This window comes from Furipterus horrens, unplaced genomic scaffold (genome assembly GCF_987537825.1).
Source record: "Furipterus horrens unplaced genomic scaffold, mFurHor1.1.pri manual_scaffold_2, whole genome shotgun sequence".
NCBI lineage: Eukaryota > Metazoa > Chordata > Mammalia > Chiroptera > Furipteridae > Furipterus > Furipterus horrens.
In genome coordinates, this window is record NW_028327172.1 from 140,499,808 (window position 1) to 140,525,310 (window position 25,503).

General features: G+C 42.0%; 1 protein-coding gene across 1 annotated transcript in view; it reads right to left on the reverse strand.

Moving 5' to 3' along the window:
- The window catches only part of FRMD4A (FERM domain containing 4A), a 212,186-nt gene that overhangs the window by 104,650 nt on the left and 82,033 nt on the right, over positions 1-25,503 (reverse strand). The window contains exons 6-8 of the mRNA XM_090266546.1: positions 13,742-13,798; positions 12,788-12,810; positions 1,760-1,843 (exon numbers count right to left, since the gene is read on the reverse strand). Coding sequence (XP_090122672.1) covers positions 1,760-1,843; positions 12,788-12,810; positions 13,742-13,798 — 164 coding nt within the window. The remainder of the gene's footprint in view (positions 1-1,759; positions 1,844-12,787; positions 12,811-13,741; positions 13,799-25,503) is intronic.

The following is a 25,503-nucleotide window of genomic DNA, read 5'->3' on the forward strand; positions in this document are numbered from 1 at the left end:
TGCCATCCTCTCCGAGCACTGAGACAGTGCATGGGTGCCAGTGGGTGCACATGGGGCCTGGGAAAGTGCTGGCCTGATCACAGAGATGCAGGGATGTTCTCGCAAGACAGCTACAGATGTGGATGGAGAGGAAGACGTCCATGCTGACAAAAGAGGACATGAAGGAGTTTCTGAATCAATGCTAACGTGTGAGATAGGGCTGTGGAGGAGATAAAGACAAACAGAGAGACACACGGGAAGACAGAGAGACAGAGGGGTACTGGGGGGGAGAGAGGAGCTCATAACCCTGAAATGAGCATAAGATGCAAACAATGCTTGCAAACAAATAAATCAGGAGATAACTGAGGGACAGATGAGTCTACAAGCAACTGTGACTCCCAAACAACCCACCAACATTACAGGCCCTGCTGGCAAACAGTTCTTCTTTGTGTAGGAACTACTGGTCTCTAGAGTTATATCCTTGTGTCTCTAGTTCCTTCCCCAGTGGTTTCCTGAAAAGAAACAGCCTGGGGGAAGAGAGAAGATAAGGGTCGGGGGCATGGGGAACTGGGGAGAGGGCCACAGCGTTCCATGAACAAGGCAACAGGAATGCTTCTCCTGGGGGTTCATGTATACAGACTTCCACGCTGGAAGTCTGGAGGCTAACACATGCAAAGTCCCCACAGGTTAAATAGATTTTGTCCTTTGGGGGCAGATTATAATGCTATAAAGCCACTATATTGGCATCTATGTTACTGAAAAAAGAATGGCAACAAAACCATTCAGAGGGATGAAATCCAGGATGCCAGCCCACTTAGCGCCCTCATTTCCAGCCCAGCTGCCCCATCCCTTGGCCTCTTGGGGAGAAATGATTCCATACTGGAGTTCGCTCCTGCTAAGGCCCTCTGCCTCAACACATGCCCTCCCCAGCTAAAGGAATCTCCTAAAGCCACACAAACGACTGAAAAAGTGTCCAGAGAAGACAAATGATTAGGAATCTGTAAATTCATAAAGTACATCATAGGTGTGCTTATAAGAGTCATGTTATAGTTGATCGGGATCAAAATGTTCTGTGATTTTTAAATTTTATGTTATTTTTTTCTAAAGGCAGTCCCAATGCTTTCTGGTAGGGAGTCAGAAGGAAAACGAGGAAGCTGCATCGCGCTTTTCTAAGGACAGTGGCCGGGGCTGGTGAGCCCCGCAGAATTTCAATGCACCACCCAGCAATGCATGCCCCACTCAGCTGTGACCCAAACCACCATCTGGGCACCTTTCAAATGCCTGATTCATTCAGAATCAGTCACTTCAGGCCCGACAGATGAACTACAGCATAATGTTACATGGCCGCTAAATCAGGATATAGGAAATGTTGTGGGAAAATGAAAGAATCAACTTCTCTTCTGAGAAGGAAAAAAAAACAAAAAACAAGGACCATGCAGCTCTCCCCCATCTTTGGCCCCCACCAGCCTGTCATCAAGTGGCAAGGACTCCACAAGGGAACTCGAGCAGCACATGAAAGGATCTCCAGGGAGGTAAAGCTTTCAAAGTGAAACTTTAGAAGGCCTTCTTTCTTAAAAATGGAAGAAGGAGAGATGTCACACATACCACATTGTTTAAATGCAGAAAATAGTTTTGTGACGACCCAAGCCACTTCATACAATTGGAGTCCAGGCTGACCCTGCAGGAGCCGGATGCGTGGACTCAGTCACCCGGCGCCTACACCCCTTGGACGTGCTCACTCCTGAAGAGGCTACCTGGGCGCTGGGGAGAAGCAGCTTACCAGTAGGCCAGGGAAGGGTGCTCCTTCAGGGCTTGGGTGGGGAGCGCTGGCAGCTTCTTTAAGTCACTCCTTACCGCTTCATTGCTGAAAGACAGGGGAGACGGAGAGAATGCCAAGAAAGTCACTCACCCTCCAAGGCAACCGCTGCACCATGCCTTGTCCAGGGGACCCCACATCTGTTCCCTGTTAATGCAAAGTGGTGGGAGGAAGGGGTGCTTTTCATTCGTTTGTTTGTTTGTTTAACAGAGAGGGCAAAGCAAACACCACGTGCAGAGCTAGCGCTCACAGATGAAGCGGTTCCTTCTGAAACCCTGCACAGAGTAGCGCCCCGACCATGCGGCCCTGGGCAGCATGAAGCTGGGAGAAGGGTCACCAGTGTCCGTGTTGGGTCAGACAGAGGAGCATCTGGGGGCCCTGCCATGGGTTCGCGGGGCTCTGAGGATGGGCCCCCAGGCTGCCTTTTCCTGAGTTATTTCCTCACTAACACACATGCCAATTTTCTTTGCTGGGATTGACCGCACATTGGAACCTATTTTCTGGAAGATGACAAATAAATAACTGTTGCTGTTGGTAAGGCATGGAAATGACTCTGAAAGTATGAAGTGGACTATCTGGTACAAGGAGGGGTTGGGATACCAGAAATTATTTTTCCCACAGGCTCACAAGTTCTTAGGTTTGGAAGCTACTTCCACCTCTCCTGGTTTAACCAGTGCTCTTCAAATGCTTGACTCCCCTCTGGATGCTCAGAAGACCCCTGGGTGTTTGTGCGCACTCTCTATTTACCTCCAGAGGCAATGAGTGGCATTCACTTCGGAGTGGTTTTGGTGTTTAAAGGGACCACCAAAGCTCCTCGGAGCCCTGCGGGGGTCACAGAGGCTCATACGGTTCTAACTTGGGCCGAGCTAGCAGATTCCATGCCGCTTACACCAACAGAGGCAAACGCTGGCTGCTAGGGCCTTGGGCAGTAACATCTGAAAGGTGATGAGATAGCAGCTCACTAAGTAAATATGAAGGAAGGAGAGCACACATAGTGCTAGACGGGGACCTCCTGAGGCATTTGGACAACAAACACCCCAGCACCCACACATCTACTTGGAGGATGTGCTCTCCCATGAGTCCCCACGCAGCTGGAAACACTGTCCATAGCAATGGAATCAGCAGCTACCCTTCTGACGCTACCTGGCACTGGGCAAAACCATTCCAATACTTTCAGTTCATGGGTGTGGTGTCAAAGGAATACATGACGGTAGATGGTGGTATCATAGCTGTTCCCAGAAAGGGCATTTTCAAGTGGACTATGAAACCACGGAGGTGGGTGTTCGCAAACTCTGGCTTTGAACAACCACCCAGAAGGAAATGTTCAACTTGTTATTGAACCAATAAATCCAAGTCCTGGAACTGTTATCATTTAAGTGGGAAAGCAAGGATTTATCAATTAATAGTCAACAAGCTCCTGCTATGTGGATGGTACGTTAGGAGATACAAAAATTAAAATTAAAAAATTAAAAACAACAATGAGCCAAAGTCCTCAGCCAACAGGTGCTTACAGTTTAGTGCGGGATGCGAGAGGTACGAGTGAAAAGATAACTGACCACGTGAGCAGTGTTTGACCATGCTGATTCAAACAAATTTAGAAGTTTAGAGGAACGACGGGGCCCCCACGGGCTCTGGTGTAAGAGAAGGCTTCGGGAGGGCCTGCACAGAGAGAGGAGAAGCACGCCATGGCTCTTCTCAGTGGGGTACAGCACAGCATGGAGGTCATGTCATTTGAACCAAAGAGAGCAATTGGAATGGATGGTATACAAGGGGTAATGGAGCTAAATAAAAGACAGATTAGGCACAAAATTTGAAAACCTTCACTACCAGGCTGATAGAGTTCAAATTGATCCAGCAGACAATGGTCAGCCACGGGAGATTTTCAAACAGGTAAGCTCTGGGCGGTCAGAAAAATTCCATTCCCAAGCAGGGTTTGGAATCTTTACTTGCACGCTGTTAAGGCATAAACAAATATTCAGTTCACCAAACACTTGAGAGCTCACAAGCATGAATTTCTGGATCTTTTCTCCCCTGTTTCACGATAATAAGGCCCCTGAGAACAGGGACTGGAGCCACTGATTCATCTGTGCCTTGCGTCGCGCCCGAAATGTCTGTCAAGGGCACTTCCCTGGGATGAACCTCTATTGGATGAAACTGTGAGAAAAGCAATGAAGCTGAAGTTTGAGCGTGGGTTCACTCACACTCATCACATCTAAAGTTTATTTGGGGAAGGAAGGAGCTGAAGGATGAAGGGATTGTCTTACCACCAAATACTGGTTTGTTGGCAAACAAGTTTCCCTGATGACAGTCCCAGGTTTGACTTCCTAGCTGGAGCTTGCAGTGGGTTCTCAAGCTTTACCCCAGGGCGGGGTTACACAGACAAATATAACAAGAAATCAGTAAGGCATGAAGCCTGTCCAAATCCATTACGTTCTGGAAGGGATCCATTGCTCTGAAACCTTCCCCAAGGACATCGATGTAGAAATGTTCTATTTGCCTTTCTGCTGTCTGTAAACATCTGGAGTAACTCAGAGGTGGCCAGCACTGTCCGTTGAGCTGGCCAAGCTCTGTGGCTGCAACACAGAAAGCTGCCCGAGTGGAAGACCAGTCACTCAATCTCCAGAGACATGTGGAGCTAAAACCTAACAAATACGTTATAAGTTCCTCTCTGAGGGTCTTCCACCCAGCCATCTCCCCCACAGTTCAGTGCACCTGATAAATGCCAACTTATAAAACACCCCGAAATGGTTCAGGTTCCAACACTGGTCATGCTGCATTTAAAAAACAAAAAGAAAAGAGAGGCCCTAGCCTGGTAGCTCAGTTGGCTGGAGTGTTGTCCTGATTCTCCAAGGTTGTGGGTTTGATCCCATCAGGGCACATACGAGAATCAACCAATGAATCCATAAGTAAGTGGAACAGCAAATGGATGTTTCCTTCTCTTGCTCCCTTCCTCTCTCTTGCTTTCAAATCAATTAAAAAAAAAAAAGAGAGAGAAGAAAAGAAAAAAAAAAAGCTCTGAGAATAAAACCGAAGTCTTCTTGTTTTTAATATTAACCAGATTTTATTCCAAACTTCTAGGTGATTATTAGTGTTACCAGCAAAAAAGTGGTCTCTCAATGCTGTGCTTGTCTTTGACGGAGGGGAGTTCTGAGATGATGGCCTCTCCCACTGCTCACGCTGCTCATGAAGCATGGGACGTTTGAATGAAAAAAACTAAGATTTCTAGCGATACATCAATTAAGAATTTGCCACAAGAGCAGCAACAAATTTAACCAAGATATCATAAAGTGAAGAAATAAAAAATTAAATTGGATAGGAGCATTGCAGAATCCACACTGCGTCTGTTTTCCTATAAAGACAAGGAAATGCTTCTCCAGAAGATTCCCTTCAGATTAAACGAGGTGCCATACTTGGCAGGAGAAACCTGGAGCACACAGAACAGGCACAGTGTTGGGCGATTCTTCCTGAGACGGGGGGTTTGGGTGTGTGCGCCAGAACCGAAACGATCAACAGGGCATGAAACCCAGACAGGCGCCCTAGTGTAACATAAAGAACTAGCCTGAAACCCAGAAACTCAGTATGCTAGTGCTGTACTAACACCTCCATATTTTCAGAGCATCCCATGAGGGTCAGGTTCTCCAGGGAGAAGTATTCACAAATAAAGAAGAGTGTTATGGGTCCTCATTAGCCACAGTTCAAAAATCCACACAACTCAAAGAAGCAAACCTTTCTAACCCGTCTGTTTGCAAACCTAACATTTTTCCACACGTTAATACGCAACCGTTCCCTCTCCCCCGTGGCGTGCTCACCTGGGCTGTTGCCCAACCCCTGCCACGGCTGTTAAGGAATACACTGAATTATCTCTCTAAACCCTACAGATTTCTGAATTCGAAAACACTGGGACCCTACAGTTGCAGAGATGCACTGTGGATCTGTATGTATTACGTATTCGATGGGGCAATGGATCTAGAAAACTACTGAAACAGAATCATAAGGTTAATAAGAACATTTTTGCTTCTTTGATCTTGAAAAGCCATGCAGGAAGCCTTTTCTTCCGCTTTCCTTTCCCTCCCCTTCCTTCCTCTTTCTTCTTTCGTGAAACTAGAAAAAGTTCAGGTTTTAGCAAAGAAAATGAGAACACTTGTCTCTCTCCTATGACAGATTTTCTTTCAGGTATGTAGCAAGGGCTTCCAAAACTGGTGGCTTAGGGATATTGCCTGGGAAGCTTCTCCTGCCACTGTGTGACCATTTGCAGACAAAAAAAAGCACCTGGGACCCTCTGAGATTTTTTCCCAACATAGGATTCTAGATTTTGGGCATGTGTCATGGATAAATATGCCACACTAATTTACCAATCATAGAGAGACAAAATTACAAACATATTCATGAATTATGTGCCTTTATTTCTGATGTGAGTTGCTAACTTATTTAAGGAAAAATTTCTCCCTTGATCAGTGAGTTTGGTTTCCCAGAATTTTGTGAAAATTTTGTGAATTTCTAGTTTCAAACTTACAAAATTCAAACAGATAAATTTATGTCTACAATTTAAGAGAATTTTACTCAAATAGACAAGAAGCAACTGATTAATTTTCTACAACTTCCCCCTTTATATTAGGAATCTTAACCTGAGAAACTGACAGTGTCATACATAGATATGAACCTTTTAATTATTCACAAGGTCAACTCAAAATACGATACTGAGCCCTGGCTGGTGTGGCTCACTGGATTGAGTGCCAGCCTGTGAACCAAAGGGTAGCCAGTTTGATTCCCAGTCAGGGCACATGCCTGGGTTACAGGCCAGATCCCCAGTTGAGGGCATGCCAGAGACAACCACACACTGATGTTTATTTCCTTCTCTTTCTCTTTCCCTTCCCCTCTCTCTAAAAATAAATAAATAAATAAATAAATAAATAAATAAATAAATAAATAAATAAATGCTTAGCAGCACAGATAAGCTATCATAATACAAAATTTTGTCCTTGCTTTATGTTTAAATTCCCAACGTATGTGAAGAATATTATCTTGCAAAATACCCTATCTGAATACTATTCTGTTTTTGGAAAATGTGAATTACACACTTAAAAATCTCACTAAAATGGACTTGTGCACAAAGCAAAACATTTTATAACAATGTGTAACTTTTCCACTTGAACATTTTGTTTCAAATTTTCATAGATTCTGTTCCTTTCAAAAGGTCTTGCTCGCTTGAAAAGTTACGGGGGCTTCTCCCTCAAAGTCTTTAAATCATGGAAAAACATCACATACCAACTTCTTCTGCTTTTGGTAAAATACTATATGAGAATTACATTAATTTAAATTCTTCCCACAAAAACTGTTCCTTGGGCTGACACATGTGTTTCAAACTTAATGGATAACTTTTTTTTTTCTAGGAAACTTCCAACAGGGAAATTTGGAGGCTTGGGTATTTCAAGATATTACTAGGTTATGTAAGTTGTATTCCAAATGTGGACTGTTGAAAACACAGCTGAGTATTTTTTTTACTAGTTACCCAAAAGTCTCAGCAAATCTATCTCTCTTACCAAATGACTAGTGCCAGCTGTTTTCTTTCAAGAGGCTAATAAAAAAACAGTAGGGAAAATATACCCCAAATGATCAAATGCTCTAATAAGGATTTAAAACTGAGCTCGTTTTGACTTGTACTAGTAAAACCACTTCTGTAAGTGCAAAGTGATGATATTAGTAGACTCAGATTTGTGATTTAGAGACTGCTGCTTTAGATTAGGCAACTTGCTTTCAATGCTGTCAGCTGGGCAAGAAAATAACGTCCGTCCTCGTCTTTTCAAAGACAGCAATCTATACAAACGTTTATGCTACTAAAAAGTCTTTTAGAAGAAAACTAGTCCTTGGTCTGTGTTTCCTGTTGACATTCTAAAATTCTTCCTTTAACTTATGGCTGCCTAAACGACATTGTATAGTTTAACATAAAAGGCCTACAGACCTGGAATTTTCAGATACCAATAAGCCAAGTTTCGTTCACATTAATTCACAAATGCTCTTGATAAAGGCAGAACAGATTTCAAACAGAAAAGAAAAAAGAAAAAAATAAGAGGTGTTTCTTTGTTTCTTTTTGGTTACAGAAATTTCATTTATCTTTCTCGACTAGTGAACACATGGCCTGATGGTTTATAGAACATAAAATATTAAAAGGTTTGTGGCTTTTTTTTTTTTTTTTTGCTTCTAACTGTTCTCCCAGAGCACTAAGAACATGCAGGCTGTGAAAGAGGAAGGGAATATTTTAGCACAAATAAATATTCCAACCCCTCTTCTGAAATGGAGGTGAAAATCAATTTCCTTTGTTAACGAAAGACTGCTATTCACTTCTATTGACTAAGTAGTGCACTGCTCTATTTCTAAAAGCATTTTTAAAAAAGAAATCACATTAGAAACTTGCAGGTTGATAGATCAGCTTGTTACTGCCCAGTAAACTCTGATAGTGGACATTCTCTCATGTGGACAAGCATGTAACTTTGTATAGGTGTCATATACATGGACCCTTAAGTACTCAATCACAAGTTTGCTTCTTTTTCTCTAGTCGCTGTGTTTATTTGGAAGAGAGAGTCTACAGATGTAGGGCCCCCTCGACTGGCTCTCATGTACAAGACAGGCCCTGCTGAACAGGTAAGCAAAATGTGGCTCATGAATCTTTACATGGAATTTCCTGAGTATCAGCCTTTTTCAGGTGCTGCTTGCTTACAGGTCCTAATAAATCTCAAGCTGGTAGAATCCTGTTTTGATGATTAGCATCAGTACATCCGGCCCCCTCTGTAACAAAGATATTTCCACGTCCCAGCAGATGGCCCAGATTAACAGAGTTGTAGTGGTCTGGTTTCGATAAATTTTGTTAGCAAAAAATTTCTACATAACAGATGTTTTTTTACTAGTCTTCATTAATGTATGGGTGATTTTTTTTTTTTTTTTTATATCAAAGGTAGTGTGATTTGGGCATTTATTAGAGTTGTTCAGCATAAAGTATTTTTAAATCAATTCACTGATTTGGCAAAATGTTTTAAATGATTTTTTCCTTCTTTTTCAGTGGCACACTTTCAGACAGGCTGACAGAAAGTAAGAAATGAGGCAATTCTCAGAATCAGAGTATGGAGACTGGCCACCAGGGTTTTTAGTTAAGGTTCCCTTAGGGAAAGAAACAAAACCTCAAGTTCTTATAACACTTCACTTACTACAGTGTAGCAATGCCTCCTATTAAATTAAATTAGACTGTAACTATACAATTTGAATGTCCTGTTCAGTTGATTAAATGAGGTAATTCCTGCATTTACCTTTTAAAAGAAGAGACTATTATTTTTCTATAATAACCCAAGGTTAGAAAAAAAATTTTAATAGGAAAGGGCAGTGTTCAGCACTCAAACTACTGCAGAGTTTGTGATAAAGTATGAATAAGTCATAAAACATAGTTGACTAATGTCAGCAGTGAATATCAAATGAGAACGTTTTGTTTTTAAACTGTGTTAACTCTTCTCAACCTAATATTTGCCAATAAAGCTGCCATAGTTAATAGTTCTTAGGCTATGCAACTGTTTTTAAACAGAAATGTCAACTCTACTGATTTCCTGATGGCTAATGGACAGTCATTTTTTTTACACAGATATACACACCAGAAAATAAAACATGATGATTACATGTTGTGCTAAGGAAACTAATACAAGACCGAAAATATTGTTTTTAGATAAGATTATTTCCTAAATTTTAATATCTTACAAATGTGTCCACCATATGTTAGAATATGAACATGTATGATATATATTTCTTCCTATCATGGGCAGTTCTTATCTATCTACACTTGAGTCATTTTCTTTCAGCAACAATGAACCCAAGAGTTCATTGTAAAGTTCAGTAACACAAGGAAGTGAGTATATCCCTTACTGGAAAGAAAAGGGAGTGTCATCTAAAAATAAGATTTCAGGGGTTTGCTGAGTGAACAGAGTGCAAAAGAAGAAGACAGAACAGCCTACGGATTTCAGGAGAAAGAGCAGTTTTGATTCTGTGCTGTCCTATAGTTCTCTTCCTATGAAAGTATCTCAGCACTTTCGACTTCTCCCTTTTGTAAAAATAACCCTCTTCCTCTTCTTGTACTTCAAGAAAATTGCTCCCATAACTTGTAGGTTTTTAATACTCATACTACCTAAATGTAATTTGTATATATTCATATATACAATATATGTAAAAATGAAAATATATAGAATAGTAGCATCCTCAGCAAAGTAGCCTTTTAGGAAGTTATAGATTCAGGACCCTCAGGCTATGAAAGTTACTTTGCCTTTTGGGTGTGGCCCAAAAGGATATTTGATTCTCCAGGTTCTAGAATATCTTAGAATATCTAGAATATCTTAGAATTAAGCCCTGGAACATGTATTATAAAAAAGCCTTCTCTAGTGTTCTGTGTGTTCTAAGCTGACATCTCATTTTATTAATGTTGCTCAGGAAAACATAATATATTTACAGGGTATGTATGCAAGTCAAAGTCATTCAGTTAAACACAACTAAGATTGTACAGTCCTGCATGAATTATTAATAGAGCAAAAATAACTTGCTATAAACCTAAATTATGAGCTTATAACATCTAAAATGCCTAATTAGTTCAGCCGCCACACCAAATGTAGTCATCGCCTTCCATGTTTGGGATTTTTCCCGATGCAGATGGGAAGAGGCATCAAGAAGGAATTTAGAACGACTTATCTTATTCCCCAGCTCCAGGCCACTCGTGCCCACTAACCACGGGGCTCACAGACAATGGGTGTTTGTGAGGGGTCAGTCCCAGCAACAGATCACCTCCACCTTGAGAGGTGATGGGCATTTTATGTGGGAGATAAACTGACCTTCTGGATAAGGTGTCTGACCCCTCCCCCTGACAGCTGCTGTTCCAAACAAACTGAAAGGCTGCCCTTTGACAAATGAAGCCGAACCAGGATCCTGTTTCTCTGAAGCCACCAAGCTGGCATTCCACAAGCTCATTAGGGGGCCGTGAATTACTGCCAGGCCAGGCCAGGCCTGCACTTCCCCCTCCTGGCGATCCCTGTGGTCCCACGTTCCCATGCTCTGCAGGGCCAGATAATGCTGTCCGCAGTTCGCATTCCATTCTGTCAGGGTGCTCTCAAAAATGAGTAATAGTTACAGCAGAGGTCAGAGCTGGCCAAAGGAGAGGGGGGGAAACATCTCCAGAGTAAGGAGACCAGACAACAGAAACCACTCTATCTGTGACTGTTAAACCATTTTTCATGGGGCTCTGAAATCAATCTTCATCAGGAGATATGAACTTGCACTTATCAAAACTTCCAAACTCCAATCCCAATGAAAAGGCATGAAAAGGTAACGAAGAAAAAGAACACAACAAAGTGTAGCTTCTATATCCTGAAAATGTTTCATTCAAGAAATTCAGTGAATGGTGATGGGCTGCCTATAGTGCTCAAGGTCTCCTAATAAGGCTGTAAAAAAGCCTCGGTTGAAAAAAAATGAAAAGGACTACCTCTGCTTTATAGCAAGAACCTGGGAAACCTAAATAAAAGGAGCCTGGAGGTCTCCTTATGCAAATATTCAAATTGAGCTGAAGGGACTACCTTTTAGAAACAGAGGTCAGCACACCGCACTGCGCTGGCCAGACCCATCCCTCTGCTTCTTCTGTACGGCCTGTGAGCTAAGGATGGTTTTTATATATTTACATGGTTGGGGTTGGGGATCAAAAGAAAAAGAATATTTCATAATACATGAAAATGTATGAGCAATTCAGATTTTCAAGTCTATAAATAAAGTTTTATTGGAACACTGCTGTCTTTGGCTGCTTTTGCACTCAGAAAGGGAGCGTGGAGTGACTGCAACAGGACTGTATGGCCTGCAAAACCCAAGATATTAACTGTCACGCTTTTATAGAAATTGTCTGCGGATCCCTGTTTTAGATTGTCAAACACATTTTTGCTTTTGCTGAGATACATTTACTTCCGGTTTTGCTGTCAAGATTTAGAAATGCACAGAAGAGAAAAGAGAAAGCAGCTAAGACAGGAAGAACAGTCAGCATGAACTTGAGAGAGCTTGACAAATGCAGGTGGGCCACCAAGTGAAGTAGTCAATGTTGCATTTACAGATCAAACCCCCAAAGCATAAGAAAGCATACAAACAAGTTCCTTCTTGGAGGAGAGGTTATAACTAGTGTTTCTTGTTTAATTCCTATCAATAAGCCAGAATCCCACGCCCCGATGCTCTGTTTTCTTGTACATGTAGTTTGGCCTTTCTGCCTCTAGACCTTGGCTTCCCTCATGGGAGATTGATTCAACAGAATCCCAGGAATAAGGTCTGTCTCTGAACAGACCGTCCTGTTTGTGGATGACTACAGCCACCTAGTCTGTGAAGGCTCCAGTAATGACCCTGAGAGAAAGACAGGCACTTCAGCCATGCTGGTCAATGGGCAGTGCCTACAGAAATGAATGGCAAGACTGAAGTTTGCAGTGCACAGGTTCTGCAGTGGTTAAGTCTGCCTCTGTTCTCTTTAACATGATATATACCTGGACAAGGAAGAAAAGTAGAAGTGGGATGTTATGTTGTAATGCTCCCACAACCACTGTCACCCTGTGGGAGAGCATTTTATCCCTTGAGGGTCAGGGACTAAAACTGAGAAAGAAGAAAATAAAGATGTCAACTTCCGTATTAAGGTTGCCAGGGTTACCTGCAGCCTTATTCACACCACAGTGGTGATTCAAGACGCTCAGTCAACCTGACAAACCTCAGTACCATGGTCATGCGTGACCCTGGGATCTCATCTCAGCTTTTTATTAACTTCTAGGCTTTTTACTTAGTACAGAATACCCTTCTTGCTATTATTATATTTCTATGCCTGATGTATCTGTTTTAATAGACAAGTTGAGAGCTGATTAATAAATCAACCTCCTACAAAAAGTAGAATACTTTAAGACATGCAACAGAACACATTTTTAAGCAAAAAACAAAAATTTTTTGTAAACTTACCTAGAAAAATCTCCCTTTGCCTCCTGTGGAAGATAAAAGTCAACATCAGTGATACACTCCAGTTCAGTGTTAAAGATTGTAAAATACATTCTATAGTCATGACAGCTCCTCTACTATGTCCAGCTTACCACTGCTATGGTCCTATCTTCTATAGAAATATAATTAAGAAGGAATGCATGCATTTGCCACTTAAATATGAGACACTAAATTGAGCTTTAGAAAGTTACATACAAAGAAAGTGATTCATAATAACGAAGTCCAAGTTTCCACCTCTAGGCCCTGCTCTAACTTTTTCTAGTTTAAAGATTTTGATGGGAACGTGTGTCTGGGTAGAACTGTCTTTGTCTTGTGCTCCTTGTTGTTTTGTCTTATATGGTGGGCTATGTCCCGAATATACTAAAGACTTTTGGAGCCAGGGATCATGGAATCTTCAGTGAATCTAGCATAATGCCTTGAACAAAGTAGTTATTCAATAGATCTTTGTTAAAGGGATAAATTAATGACATAATTTCAATTCATCCTGCCAGTGTTGCGAACACCACCGATGTTGCTAATACTCAGTAAATCTCTTTTTTGCATAAAGCTAAAGGTCTTTTCCTTGTCTTTCCAGAGAGCGTGAGGTGGCCGTCTTGGCGATTAATTCTTGCTATTTACTTGGCTTTCTCCAGAACCGGGGAGAGTGCCAAACCTGAAGAAAATGGGGTCACAGAATGATCTCAGTTTCCCCCAGGCTCAGGTTAACATGCCAAATTTTCCTTTGCAGCCAGATGCTGTCTTAAACTTTTGGAATACCAGAAGCTCCTATTGCCTTGATGTAGCATCCCTAATCTTTTTTTCCCTGCTGTGGCTAAAATAACAGACACCAAGCTGAGGATTTGGCAGCTGACCATGCACGCTAAGTCTTATTCCTCATTCTTCTGGGTGTGGTCAGTAGGGGAGAGGAGAGCAACATACCTGTAAAATATAGGAGGCTAATTCAAACACCACTTCACTATCTACATCAATCAGCTCCTGCAAAGAAAAACCAAGGTAAGTTTGGTACTTTAACAACAACTTCATTATGATGTCTCCCTAAAAAGAGGTTTGGTCTTCCTTTTCCAAGGAGCTCCCCAAAACCTCAAACACTCGTAGAATATCTCTGGTAACCAAGGCAACTTCTCTGAACTATTTGGCCCCCAATGCTCCCTGACATCCCTTTACAACCCTTGGCCAGAATGGAACCAGTGGTGCTAGGCTTACACAGTCGCCTCTTAGGTTTCATCTTTAAATTTTCATGAGAAATTAAGCACTGGGCCAGTCTCCAACTTGTTGCAAATCTGTTAATCTGATCAGTCAATGGAGTTAAGGTTACTTGATAATGAATTGGTTTTCTTTGTAAACTCTACTTCAGAACCAGTAGTAAGACTTTATTGAAGGGAACTTTATTATGAGATTGTTACTCTTTAAATTGAAATCAAATAAAATTAAAAATACGATCCCTCAGTTGCCACATTTTGCTCATGGACTCAGTAGTTCAGTGTAGCTGTTGGCCGCCAGAGCACATATAGAGCACTTCTTTCATTGCAGAACGTTCTGTTGGTCAGCACTGTTACAGAGTTCAAGTTTAAAAATGCTTCTGTCCTACTGGTCCTTCCCCCAAATATTTAATCATGATCTATGGACATGAGACTAAAAGGACATAAACCTTTTTGAAGAAAATCTAATATATATTTTTTTCTTTCACTTAATATATACTTTTTCAATATGTATATAGTTCATATCTCTTTTCTAAAGAGTTTTATTGAGGTATAATTGATACACACACAAAAACTGCACATGTTGAATATATTCAATTTGATGAATTTTCACAAATTTATACATGTGTGTACCATCACCACATTTAAAGTAACGAGCATATCCAACACTTTCTAAGTGTCCTTGCGTCCCTTTGCTTGTGTGTGTTTTTCTTTTTGTGCATGTAGTAAAAACACAACATGAGATCTACCTTCTTAACAAATTTTAAGTACACAACACTGTATTATTATATATAGTTCCAATCTTAAAAGTCGAAGAGAAACCTGGAGTCCATCAGCATGTAAGGATAATAACAGAATTAATTGATGTTATACTTCTGTTGTCAAACTGCTGATCTCTAACATCACTAGACCCTATGGTGAGTGACAGGAGCACAGAAAGTTAGAGCTGGGACAGACTTAGACACAGTTAGCACAGCCACCTGCTTTTACTGAGAACAGATGATCCAAAACTGTAAGGGACTTGCCCAAAGTCACAAGGCTTAGTGGCAATGATAGGGCTGGAAACACCCCCGAACTTCTTGCCCAGCATGTGACCTTCCTGAGGGTGTGCACTCCCCCAAATCAATAAGAGCTCGGTCATGGCCAACATATTTTCAGAACCACATCTATCCTCAAAAGTAGCTGAAACAACAATTACTTTTCATTTGAATTATACACTAAACTCTGATTCATGGATTTTCTAGTTATTTTTATTTTTTTGTGGTTCAGATTTGGCCCCTGTAATTCAAAATAATACACTAAAGCAAACTTGTATCTTTTGAGGGAAGGCTATGGTTCAGGCTCTTTCTGGCTTAGGAATTTCAAAGATGGATAATAACGTTTGCTACTGAATCACCTTACAAGTACAGGCTAAGAGAACTAACGAGAGCATATGGAAGAATGGAGGACAATAATTCTTTATGCTTAACTGGCGGAAGGAGCTTTATGGCTGCTGTAATTGATATAGACTGTCAGTGCTGGGATGCAGAGGAATGCCTGGAATTGCATTTCTGGGATTACCAGGTCCCAGAATGTAAATCATTTAACAGTGTACAAATGATTTAACAGAAACACAGTCCAGGGTTTCCACTGCGGATCATTTATATTCCATGCTCATTTCCATTCCCACCAATCGGCTTCCTGAAGTCAGTCAGGTGTACTTGTTAGTGTATCGGGATGTGTGCTCTTCTGTCAAACATTTACACCTACGCTGTAGCCAATGGTCAATGGTGGGCTAATATTTAACATCTGAGGAGAGGCTTATCTAATGTGTTAACTCAAAACCAACCATCAGGAAACAACCCTTTTAAGTGTGAACACAGCTGTGAGTTCATCATTTGGTTCATCTGCTAAATAAGGAATGTCTGCACTGTGGGGAGAAGTAGCGGGGCGGAGGCGAAGGGAGGCCTTTGTAAGTTGATTTGATTTTACGCAGCCTACTCTGCAGTCCCTGGAGAGACTGCTGGACACTAATCTGGGGTGAGCGTTGCCTGTAATGTACCTATTCAGAGTGAAGCTACTGAAAATGCACAATTAAGTGTCTGACCTGATTTACCCTGATTCACTGTATTTGTCCTCAGGGTAAGTGGGAACTAGCACCTCTAAGTGCCGTGAGTTTTCACCTTCTTTGACCTTGACCATTTCCCAGTGAAGATATTAGAAATAGCAAGAGTCAAAATGTGGTAGAGGAGAAAGTGGCCCAGACATCATACACATTTGCAAAATCTGATGGGAAAGAGAGTTTCATTATGACTTCTTACCATTCCTACCTAATCTTTGTGCTCAAGAATCATCTCATTTCTCCTCTGGGAAGTCAGTACAGAGTCTACACAGCGTGTGTACGAACCGATCGAGGAACAGCAGGAAGACACATTCCTATTTGTGAAGAAAATACTTCCCTACCTTGGAGTCTCTGCCCAATTTCCTGATGTCTGTTGTTCAACATACTTTTTCCCCTTTTACATCCGGCCCTCCCAGTTGATCTTATCTTTAAAACCCCACTGTGATGGCACAGAACTATAAACTTTCTGCCCATGCCACACATTTCCCATTGTACTTCAAAACCTGAAAGCGGAGTTCTGCGGGTCAAGGAGTTAACGCATCCAGGAATCTTCCTCTCAGACACGTGCTGCTGTATAACATGAAAGAGACGACACTACCTTTTTCTCATATGAGTTCTCTGGGGCTCCTTTCATATGCTTCTGCACAAGCAGAGAAAATAAACTGAATGAGACCAGAAAGAACGTGTGCAAACCCCCCCATACTTTCTCCCTGGGTGCTGGGCTTTCCCTTGACTGAGAACAAAATGTGAAAGAAGGAGGGGGAACAGGAGAAGACCTCCCAGGGCAGATCTAGAGGCATTTTTTACGTGGCACCACTCAGGCACGGGTGGCATGACATTTCTCTGCGCCCCCAATGGTCTCAGACCATATGAGGGTGGGTGTTTGCAAGGTCTGCCCGGGAATCTAGGATGCTCTGGTGGGCATGTAATAATTTTATCTCGAGACTCACTGGTAAGAGGGAGATGTTGGAGAAAGGGAATGTGATGCCTGGTAGTTATTGCGGCCATTTGGTGTGTATTTTGGGGAGTCTGTTTCATGTACTACTGAATAATGTGTGCCGCTTTCTTTGATCTTTTGAAAAATGGAAGGGGAAGACAAAACGTGACTCCCTGCAGGTGTGTGCATCTGTGTTCAGAGCAGGGCTGGGAGGATAGCCCCACTTCCTCCCAGTCAGCACATTTCATCCCTGGTGATTAAGTAGCTGAAGGAAGAGGCCTAAGGTCATTCATCAGAAGCATAATGCCTAACAACATTCTCGGAAAGATTTCCCCCTTAGGGTCTCCAGTGTTCCAAACAAATAGCCCCATGGAAACCCAAGTGGCAGGTGTTACGGAGGTTCTCCAAAGTCCTGAGAGCTGTAGGACCTCGTCACGGTCCCCTGATGCTGAGGAACATGGTGGTGGTCTTTCTACTCAGCCAGGGATCTTAATGAAAAGCATTCTTCCATGGTCAGGAATGACAGAAATTCCAACTTTCACGTGAGATTAATGAGATAATAATAACAAAATATGACTAACGACCATATGGTAGGTAGAGAAGACTCCAGTGAGGACTCACAGGACTGGACCAATTTTTTTCCAGATGGATCCTACTCACTGTGACCACCTTTCTTCTTACCCACAAAATATCCAAAGATCCTAGTCTCTTGCCATCCTCCTTAAGATCATTTCTCCACTCCCCTGAAGGATCCAGGCTCTAGTTCCACTACAAATATCATGTCTGTATTACTTATTTTCGCTGACTGGTGTTTACAGACAATCTGAACTCCACAGTCTTGCCTCTATTCTTCAGCATGTTTGGCATATACAGAAATCTGTAGTAAGATATATATATACATATATATATATATTTTTTTTTTTGAAGAGGTGGGCAGCATTGTGTGTGTGTGTCTATTACATGTGTGTGCATCATCCAAGTGGGTCTTCGCCTCCCCTGTGGCTGTGTAGCTGCCTCGCCTTATTGCACAACCCGTAATGACTACACAACCTCATCCCCAGGCCAGCAGGAGCTGCGATGGCATGATAAGACTGATGTGATCTTGCATAATTCCTTTTTCTAGCCCTTTGCCAGTTTTTCATCAGTCAAGTCACTTCATATTTGCCTAATGATCCAGTGGGATACACACCATTCATGCTGGGCCCCTACTCTCTCACTTTGTGGCACAGGGATGGCTCATGCCCGTTTAATCATCCTGAGGAATCTTTTTAAGGTCATGGGTACAGCCAAGGTAATGAGTCCACACGAGTTTGTTTCTCGAGTTGAAAACAAAAGGCCTCCTCTGTCCTTAACTTCCACTTTCTGTCATGTGAGCACACACACAAAACACCTGCGATAATCGCACTAAGAAATAAAGATTAGAATTTCCTACGTCTGAGACTAATATTCCTGTTGGTTCCTTTGTCCTGTGGGACTTGATTCTGGGCTTTGTTTCTCTCATCTTCAGAGGAGATGATATCATCTGCTCATTAGGAAAGCTCTTTGAAGATCTTGGATAAAGACCATTTATTTCAATTTTGTCAAGAGTGATGGTATTTAGATCTAAGTGGCAAACATGGCCCAAAGCTATTTATTTAAGCTCCATTATAATGTGAAGCTCCCAGACCAGTGTGGAAATCTTAGAAAAGAAGCCTGGACAAGACCTCCCAGAACACCTAACACGTGAATTTTAAGCTTTTTCTTTTCTAACATTATCTGCTTTCTCTCAGTGGGCACATGTAGGCACCAAAATTGGTCATTTATCAGGAAAATAATGTGAATCTTTGCTCCTTGGGTTGAAAAGTCATCAATTTTAAAAAACCTACTGAACATTGACTATGTGACTAGTTCAGTGACCAGTCATGGAGAGTGGTCATAAAAATTCTCTCAGAAAAACTCTCATTTCAACTTTTCCTCCAACCCAGAGAGGCATATTTCAATCCATCCTAAGATAGTGACTATGAGTCCCGTTTCTTTGGTTATCATTGTTGGACAAGATAAGTGTTGAGATCAAGCATAATTTAAGTTTGACAAATAAAGAGTGAACAGTCAATCCGTTCCAGTCTGGACAGGGTTACACAGCTCAAATGTGAGATTCATAATTGCACACTAATTTGGCTAGTCCCTCATTTCACCAAAGTTAAATCATATAAGTATCAAACTACCCCTACAAGGAACTGAATGGAGATAGGTCTTTCAGTGTGGGAGCCAATTTTCTTATCTCTCTGTGAAGTATATTGGGTGCTGGACCTCTCTTTATTTTCCTTATAACTTTAAGGTCTATCTTCTAAAAAGTTAAACAGATTCTGACATTTTATGACCTGGCAATTGAGTGTGCAAGGAATTGCAAATTATTATGGTGACTAACTTTTGACATTAATTTCATTTTTGTCAGTGGAGAACTCGAAGCAGGCAGGAGTCGATCCTGCAGCCTAAAGGTGGGGACAGAGCATAAATGAGAATCCACGGCCAGCCAACCGCTCTCGTGCAGAGGGACAAGTCCGCGGTCTCCCGGGAGGCTGATGGATGGGCCTCCCCAGCTGACGTAGGAGGCCACAGCCAAAGAGGGAGAGAAGCAGATGGAAAGCTTGGCAGGAGAGCTCTGCTTTCTCCTCCTGCTTCCCAGGGAACACATAACCACCCCAGGCACAATTCCCATGGATATTTGCCATGGGACCAGACTAATTTCTAAATGAACCTACCCATCCCCTGGTCCTAAATTTTCTTAACATCACTCACATGTCACCTTAGTTGAGTAAAACACATCAGAAGTGCTGTTGGAGCATGTAGGGCATCAGTGGCCCCATTCTGCATACGCTGTCCTGCTCCACTTAAGACTAGACAATTACAGCCTGTTCTCTTGTGACCGCGGTCTATTTTCCTGCAACTTGAATAGATTAGGACTGTGTTTCCCTGCTCTCTTGGTAGAAAATGGCAGGGGGTGGTGGGGGTGGGCTATAAAGCAAGGGAAGGAGAAAAAGAAATCCACTTTGGTCATGGGTTCTGTTTCCCAGTGAAGGAAGAGTGGGAAGTAGGAAGGTGGTATTTGTAGTTTGGGAAACATAATAAAACAAAACCCGTTTCCTCACTTTTCTGCTGTTGAAACCCAAGGTTTGTTTCCTAGAGAAGATGAGCAGGCAGCTGGGGTGACGTGGACTGAAAGCCCAGGGATAAAAACAGAATCTATACCCCGAATGATGGCTATTGCCTGCCTCAGACAGGAAGGGAGGAACCACAGAGAAAGGGCACCCAAATACTGACATCTGGGGTAGCCACTGAAAGAACCAGCTTGCCACAGACCACTCCACAGGGACACCCACCAGGGGAGCATCCCCACAGGAGCCTTGGGAGCATCAGTTAAGTTTTAAGTACCTCACTCTCAAATGTAGATGAACAGACCAGGGCCAACAGGTAAGGCAAGCCTCCTACATGAAAGACAGACCACAATAAATAACCATTAAAAAAACAAAACAAAACAAAAAAAAACTACACAGAAACAGAAAAGAAACTGAACATGCATGATAACTGACACTATCAGAGCAGTAAGAGGACATTAGGTTCAAAGACAGTAACAGAATAATATATGTATAAAAAGAAAAACCAGATAATATGAAGGAAGTCTTGAGGATTAAATAAATGACAGCAAAAGTTAAAAAGTCAATAGAGGAGATTAAAGATAATACTGATGAAATCTAGAAGACAGAATAAAAAGACAGAGATGACAAATAGGAGAGATGAGGTACCAAAGCAGGTGACTCTGAAGCAACTCCTGTGATCCCCTGGGAGGTATCTGCATTCTGTATTTCCATATCCAATCAAGCTATTAGAGATCAAGGTAGAAAACTTTCTCAGATATGCAAGCACCCAAACAGTTTACTTCCTATACGCACTTTCTCTGGATTTACTGTAGGATGTTCTCCTGTAAAACGATGGTGTAAAAGAAAACAGAGGAAGGCTCAAGATCCTGTAAACAGAAAACCCACTGCAGAGCTGGGAGCAAGAAAGACAGGATGAGGAGGGGGTGTGGCATAATGAGGGCTGTGAATGATGCCACTCCCCAACTAGAGCAAGAGGACGGAGGGCTCCAGAAGGGAGGTCCCAAGAAAAACAACAAAAGGCTGCAACAACAAAAAGCAAACCAAAGAGAGATGATGAATTACCTGATGCATTTGGAAATTAACATCGGTATGCATTTAGGAATCTGTGGAAGCTTTGAGGAAAAAATAATGGATACATAGAAACTAAATAAGTAACAGCAAGACAATGATTACCTCTAAGTAAAACATCTGGTTACCTAAAAAAAAAATCACAACCATAGGATGCTACTTGGATTAGTTATATTAATGTAATGCTAATGGCTGGGGCTTTCACCCAGCACCAGGAAAATGGGAAAGGCAAAGTGTGGATGGTTGTACAGGAGACCTTAATCCTCACGTATTTTAACAGGAACTCAATAAATCTAAAATGGATAAATCAAGGGCTAACACACTAGACCAATTATTTAGAAACAGAGAAGCAAATAGCAAAAGAAACAGCTCAAATTTTTGAAAGTGGTGGAATTAGGGGTGGGTTCTTTTTCATAATTAGGCTCTTAGAACCATTCGGCTTTTATACACACACATGTATGTGTATATTTATTGATTTTAGAGAGAAGAGGGGGAGAGGAGAGAGCGAGAATCATCAATTTGTTGTTCCATTTACTTATGCATTCATTGGTTGCTTCATATATGCGCCCTGACCAGACACTGAACCCACAACCGTGGTGTACTGGTGGGACGTGCTAACCAACAGAGTAACCCGGCCAGGGCAGAACCATCTGGCTTTTAAACGTCATCATATATTGTGTGTGTTATGTGCCGTTGAGCCAGCTCCAACTCCCGGAGACTGTGAATGAGTGATGTGCAGTGTTCTGTTCTCAACAGCCCTGCTCAGCCCCTGTCGCTCAGGCCTACAGCTGCTTTTATGAAGCCAATCTATCTCATATTTGGTCTTCCTCTCTTCCTGCCGCCTTCTATTTTTCCCAGCATTAGTGTCTATTATGTATTACTTTAATAAACAATAAATACTTATGCTTTCAAAAGTAAATGAGATAAGAGATTGAGAAGAAGCAGGAATGAACAGCTTATTTTATCTGACACACCCTATTTTATCTGAACAACTTGGATCCCAGTATACTGCAGAAATACCGCCCCAAGAAACAGGAAGGGAGCTGATATTAAATCTGTGCTGTATCAGCAGAAGCCTCTGGTATCAGCATCATCTACAGGTTACATGTCTGGCCCCGCCCTCTGGCCCCAGGCCGGAGTGGATGACACAAAGATCATCACAGCCAAGATAAACACCTGGGGCCTGAACCCAAGGGAGCTGCTCCACCTCAACAGGAGCTAACAGTGCGCCTGGCGCGATGTTCTCATTTTAGCTCGACAGATTTTCTCAAGAAGGTTGTGGGTAGGATTTTTTAATGTTTCTGAAAACCAAAGAGAAAAATTAAGCGGGAGTCATCGTAGGTGCCCACATTTACTGCATTTACTGAGAGGCAGAGCTGAGAAGGGAGCACAAGTCTGTGGGGCAACAAATCTAAATCCAGAACCCCAGTCACTTGGCCACTGGAACTCCAATGTCTTCCAGTGTTTACCACTGTGCACAACGGGGTCACTCCAGGTTCTTTGTCCTTGAGTAAGTCCCTTAACCCCTCTGACGTCAGTTTCCTCCCTCTAGAAAGTTAATGTGTCCTGCTCAGCCGCACTCCTGTGGCTCAAATAAGATATGTGAACTTCTAAAAAGTTAAATTCTAAGTGTCGATTTATGCAAATTAAAATGTTATATTTGACGACAGGAAGGGAAACAGGTGGTGCATAACGCTATTTGGTGTCCTCTATGAACTTTAGGATGGTCATCCCTGGGTCACTGGCACGACCAAGCTCTAGCACAGGCCCTGAGACAAGGCGGCTGGGTGTCCAGCTGACGCACCACCCCTGTCATCAGGTGGGCTGATGCCGTGGGCACGTGACCGTAAATGAATGCATCACCACCGTTACTTGGTTCTAAGGATGTATCCTTTTTTTATTTCCCATTAATCCCAGAGTCCTCAGAAGTGCTGTAGCCTTCAGCTCCAGCTCAGCACTTGTAACTAGACTGAATTGAGCAACCCTGAGAAAGAGAAACTGTCTCTCCTTCTGCAGGAGCATGATTTGGGGCAGCTTGTACTTGCCCAGCGTTGGGTGTAATTTCCTGAGTTCGGTGACTTTCCAGACATTTACTTCCCACGCCTGCCCCCTTGTGGACAGAGCTCACTCTTTATTCCTGGATGTTTTCAAAGTTCCCTCATATTCACTGAACAAAAACCAACAGTTACTCTTAAAATCTGTAAGGTATGTAAGATTGGTATTATTATTTCCACATTTTATTGAGAAAAAATGGCTTGGACAGAGGAAAGAATGTTCAAGTTCCTGGAATTACATTTAGCAACTTTTCCCTCCATTCAGCAAAAAAACAAAGTACTATTTTTGAGTGCTCTAGGTTTGAGCCCAGTTTAAGTCCTGGTTCAGCAACTCTCACCAAGTGAGGTCCTTTCACAGAACTGAATTTGATCACTACGAGGCCCTCAGTATTTTGAATATTTGCATTTGGTGGAATTGTTCTGTGTAATGAATGTGCTAAAGTACTTCCAGAAGGAAAAGTGATGGCTAATAAAACATTTCAACGTTAGTGTGCATGTGTGTGTGTTGATGGTTACAGGATGTTGAAATCGCCCAAAACTGGGTTTAGTTAAATATGAAAATGTAGGTCGTGGGATCTCCTCGGACTTCTTCCAATACAGCCATTGACCATTTTATAACATATGTACTTGGCTTTGAAGTTCTCTGGCTGCAGGGACACTTTCCACTCTAAGGAGAGCATGCCCTCCAGGGTACAGGGTGACCGAGCTCAACCCCGCTCAACCCCAACTGGCGCTGCCATTCACAAGGTATGTGACCTCAGGCGAATTGCATAACCTCTCTGTGTCTCATCTTCCCCTGAGGGAAAACAGGGATAGAAAGTACAGTAGAATTCCTCTCAAAGGCATGGTGAAGATTCAGCCACACAACACCCAGCCTGCCACAGTAAGACCTGAGTAGGTATCATGACATGGTGTGCTAAAGGCTACATTCATGAGGCACAGGATGCATGTTGGGGCCAGCAGAGCGGGTGTTTAATTTAAATATGTTCTCCCAATCATGGTTCTCAACCCAGATGGTGTTCTGTAAGCCCTTGGTCCTGGGAGGGTGTGTGTGCTGGAGATGCTGAGGGCATTTGGGTTACCCAATGAAAGGAAAAACTACAAGCATGTGGGGGAATTGAATGTTGTGTAAGGGACTGTCCCACTCAATTAAGAGCTGTCCCTTGAATAGACATTTTTCTAAAGAACATGTACAAATGACCAATGAGCATATGAAAAGATGTTCAGCATCACTTATCATTAGGGAAATGCAAATCAAAATCACAATGAGATACCACCTCACACCATTAGGATGGCTATTACAAAACAAAAACAAAAACAACAACCAAAAAACCCCACAAAAACCAGAAGATAACAAGTGTTGGTAAGGATGTAGAGAAACTGGAACCTTTATGCACTGTTGATGGGAATATAAATAGGTGCAGTTGCTATGGAAAGCAGAATGGCAGCTCTTCAAATTAAATAAAGAATTACCACATAATCCAGCAACACCAGTTCCGGTGTACACCAAAACAATTGACAGTAGGGGCTTGTACAGATATTTATAAACTCATGCTCATAGCAACATTATTCACAATAGCCAAAAGGTGGAAGCAACCAAGTGTCCACTGATGAATGAATGGATAAACAGGATGTGGCATACCCATGTAATTAAATATTATTCAGCCTTAAAAAAGTAAATTCCCATCTTGACACATGCTAAAACATGGATTAACCTTGAGTACATTATACTAAGTGAAACAAGCCAGTCACAAAAGAACAAATACAGGGAGGGCCAAAGTAGGTTTACAGTTGTGAATATGTAAAACAGAGTATTTTTTTATTATTTTACTATTTTCCATATGAACAACTGTAAATCTACCTTTGCCCCACCCTGGACTGTTTGATTCCACTTGTATGAGGTACCTACAGTAGACAAATCCATAGAGACAGAAGGCAGAATGATTGTTGCCAGGGTCTGGAGGGAGGAGGAATAAAGTAGTGTTCAATAGGTACAGAGTTTCAGTTTTATGAGAAAAAAGAATAGGTGGTAATGAGGTAAATGTACTTAGCACCACAGAACTGTATATTTATCAGTGGTTATGAAAATAAATTTTATGTGCATCTTAGCACAATTTAAAAAATTTGTCCCACCCAAAGTCTAACAGCATCTCTTTGAGAGATACTGCTAGAATGTCTAAAAAT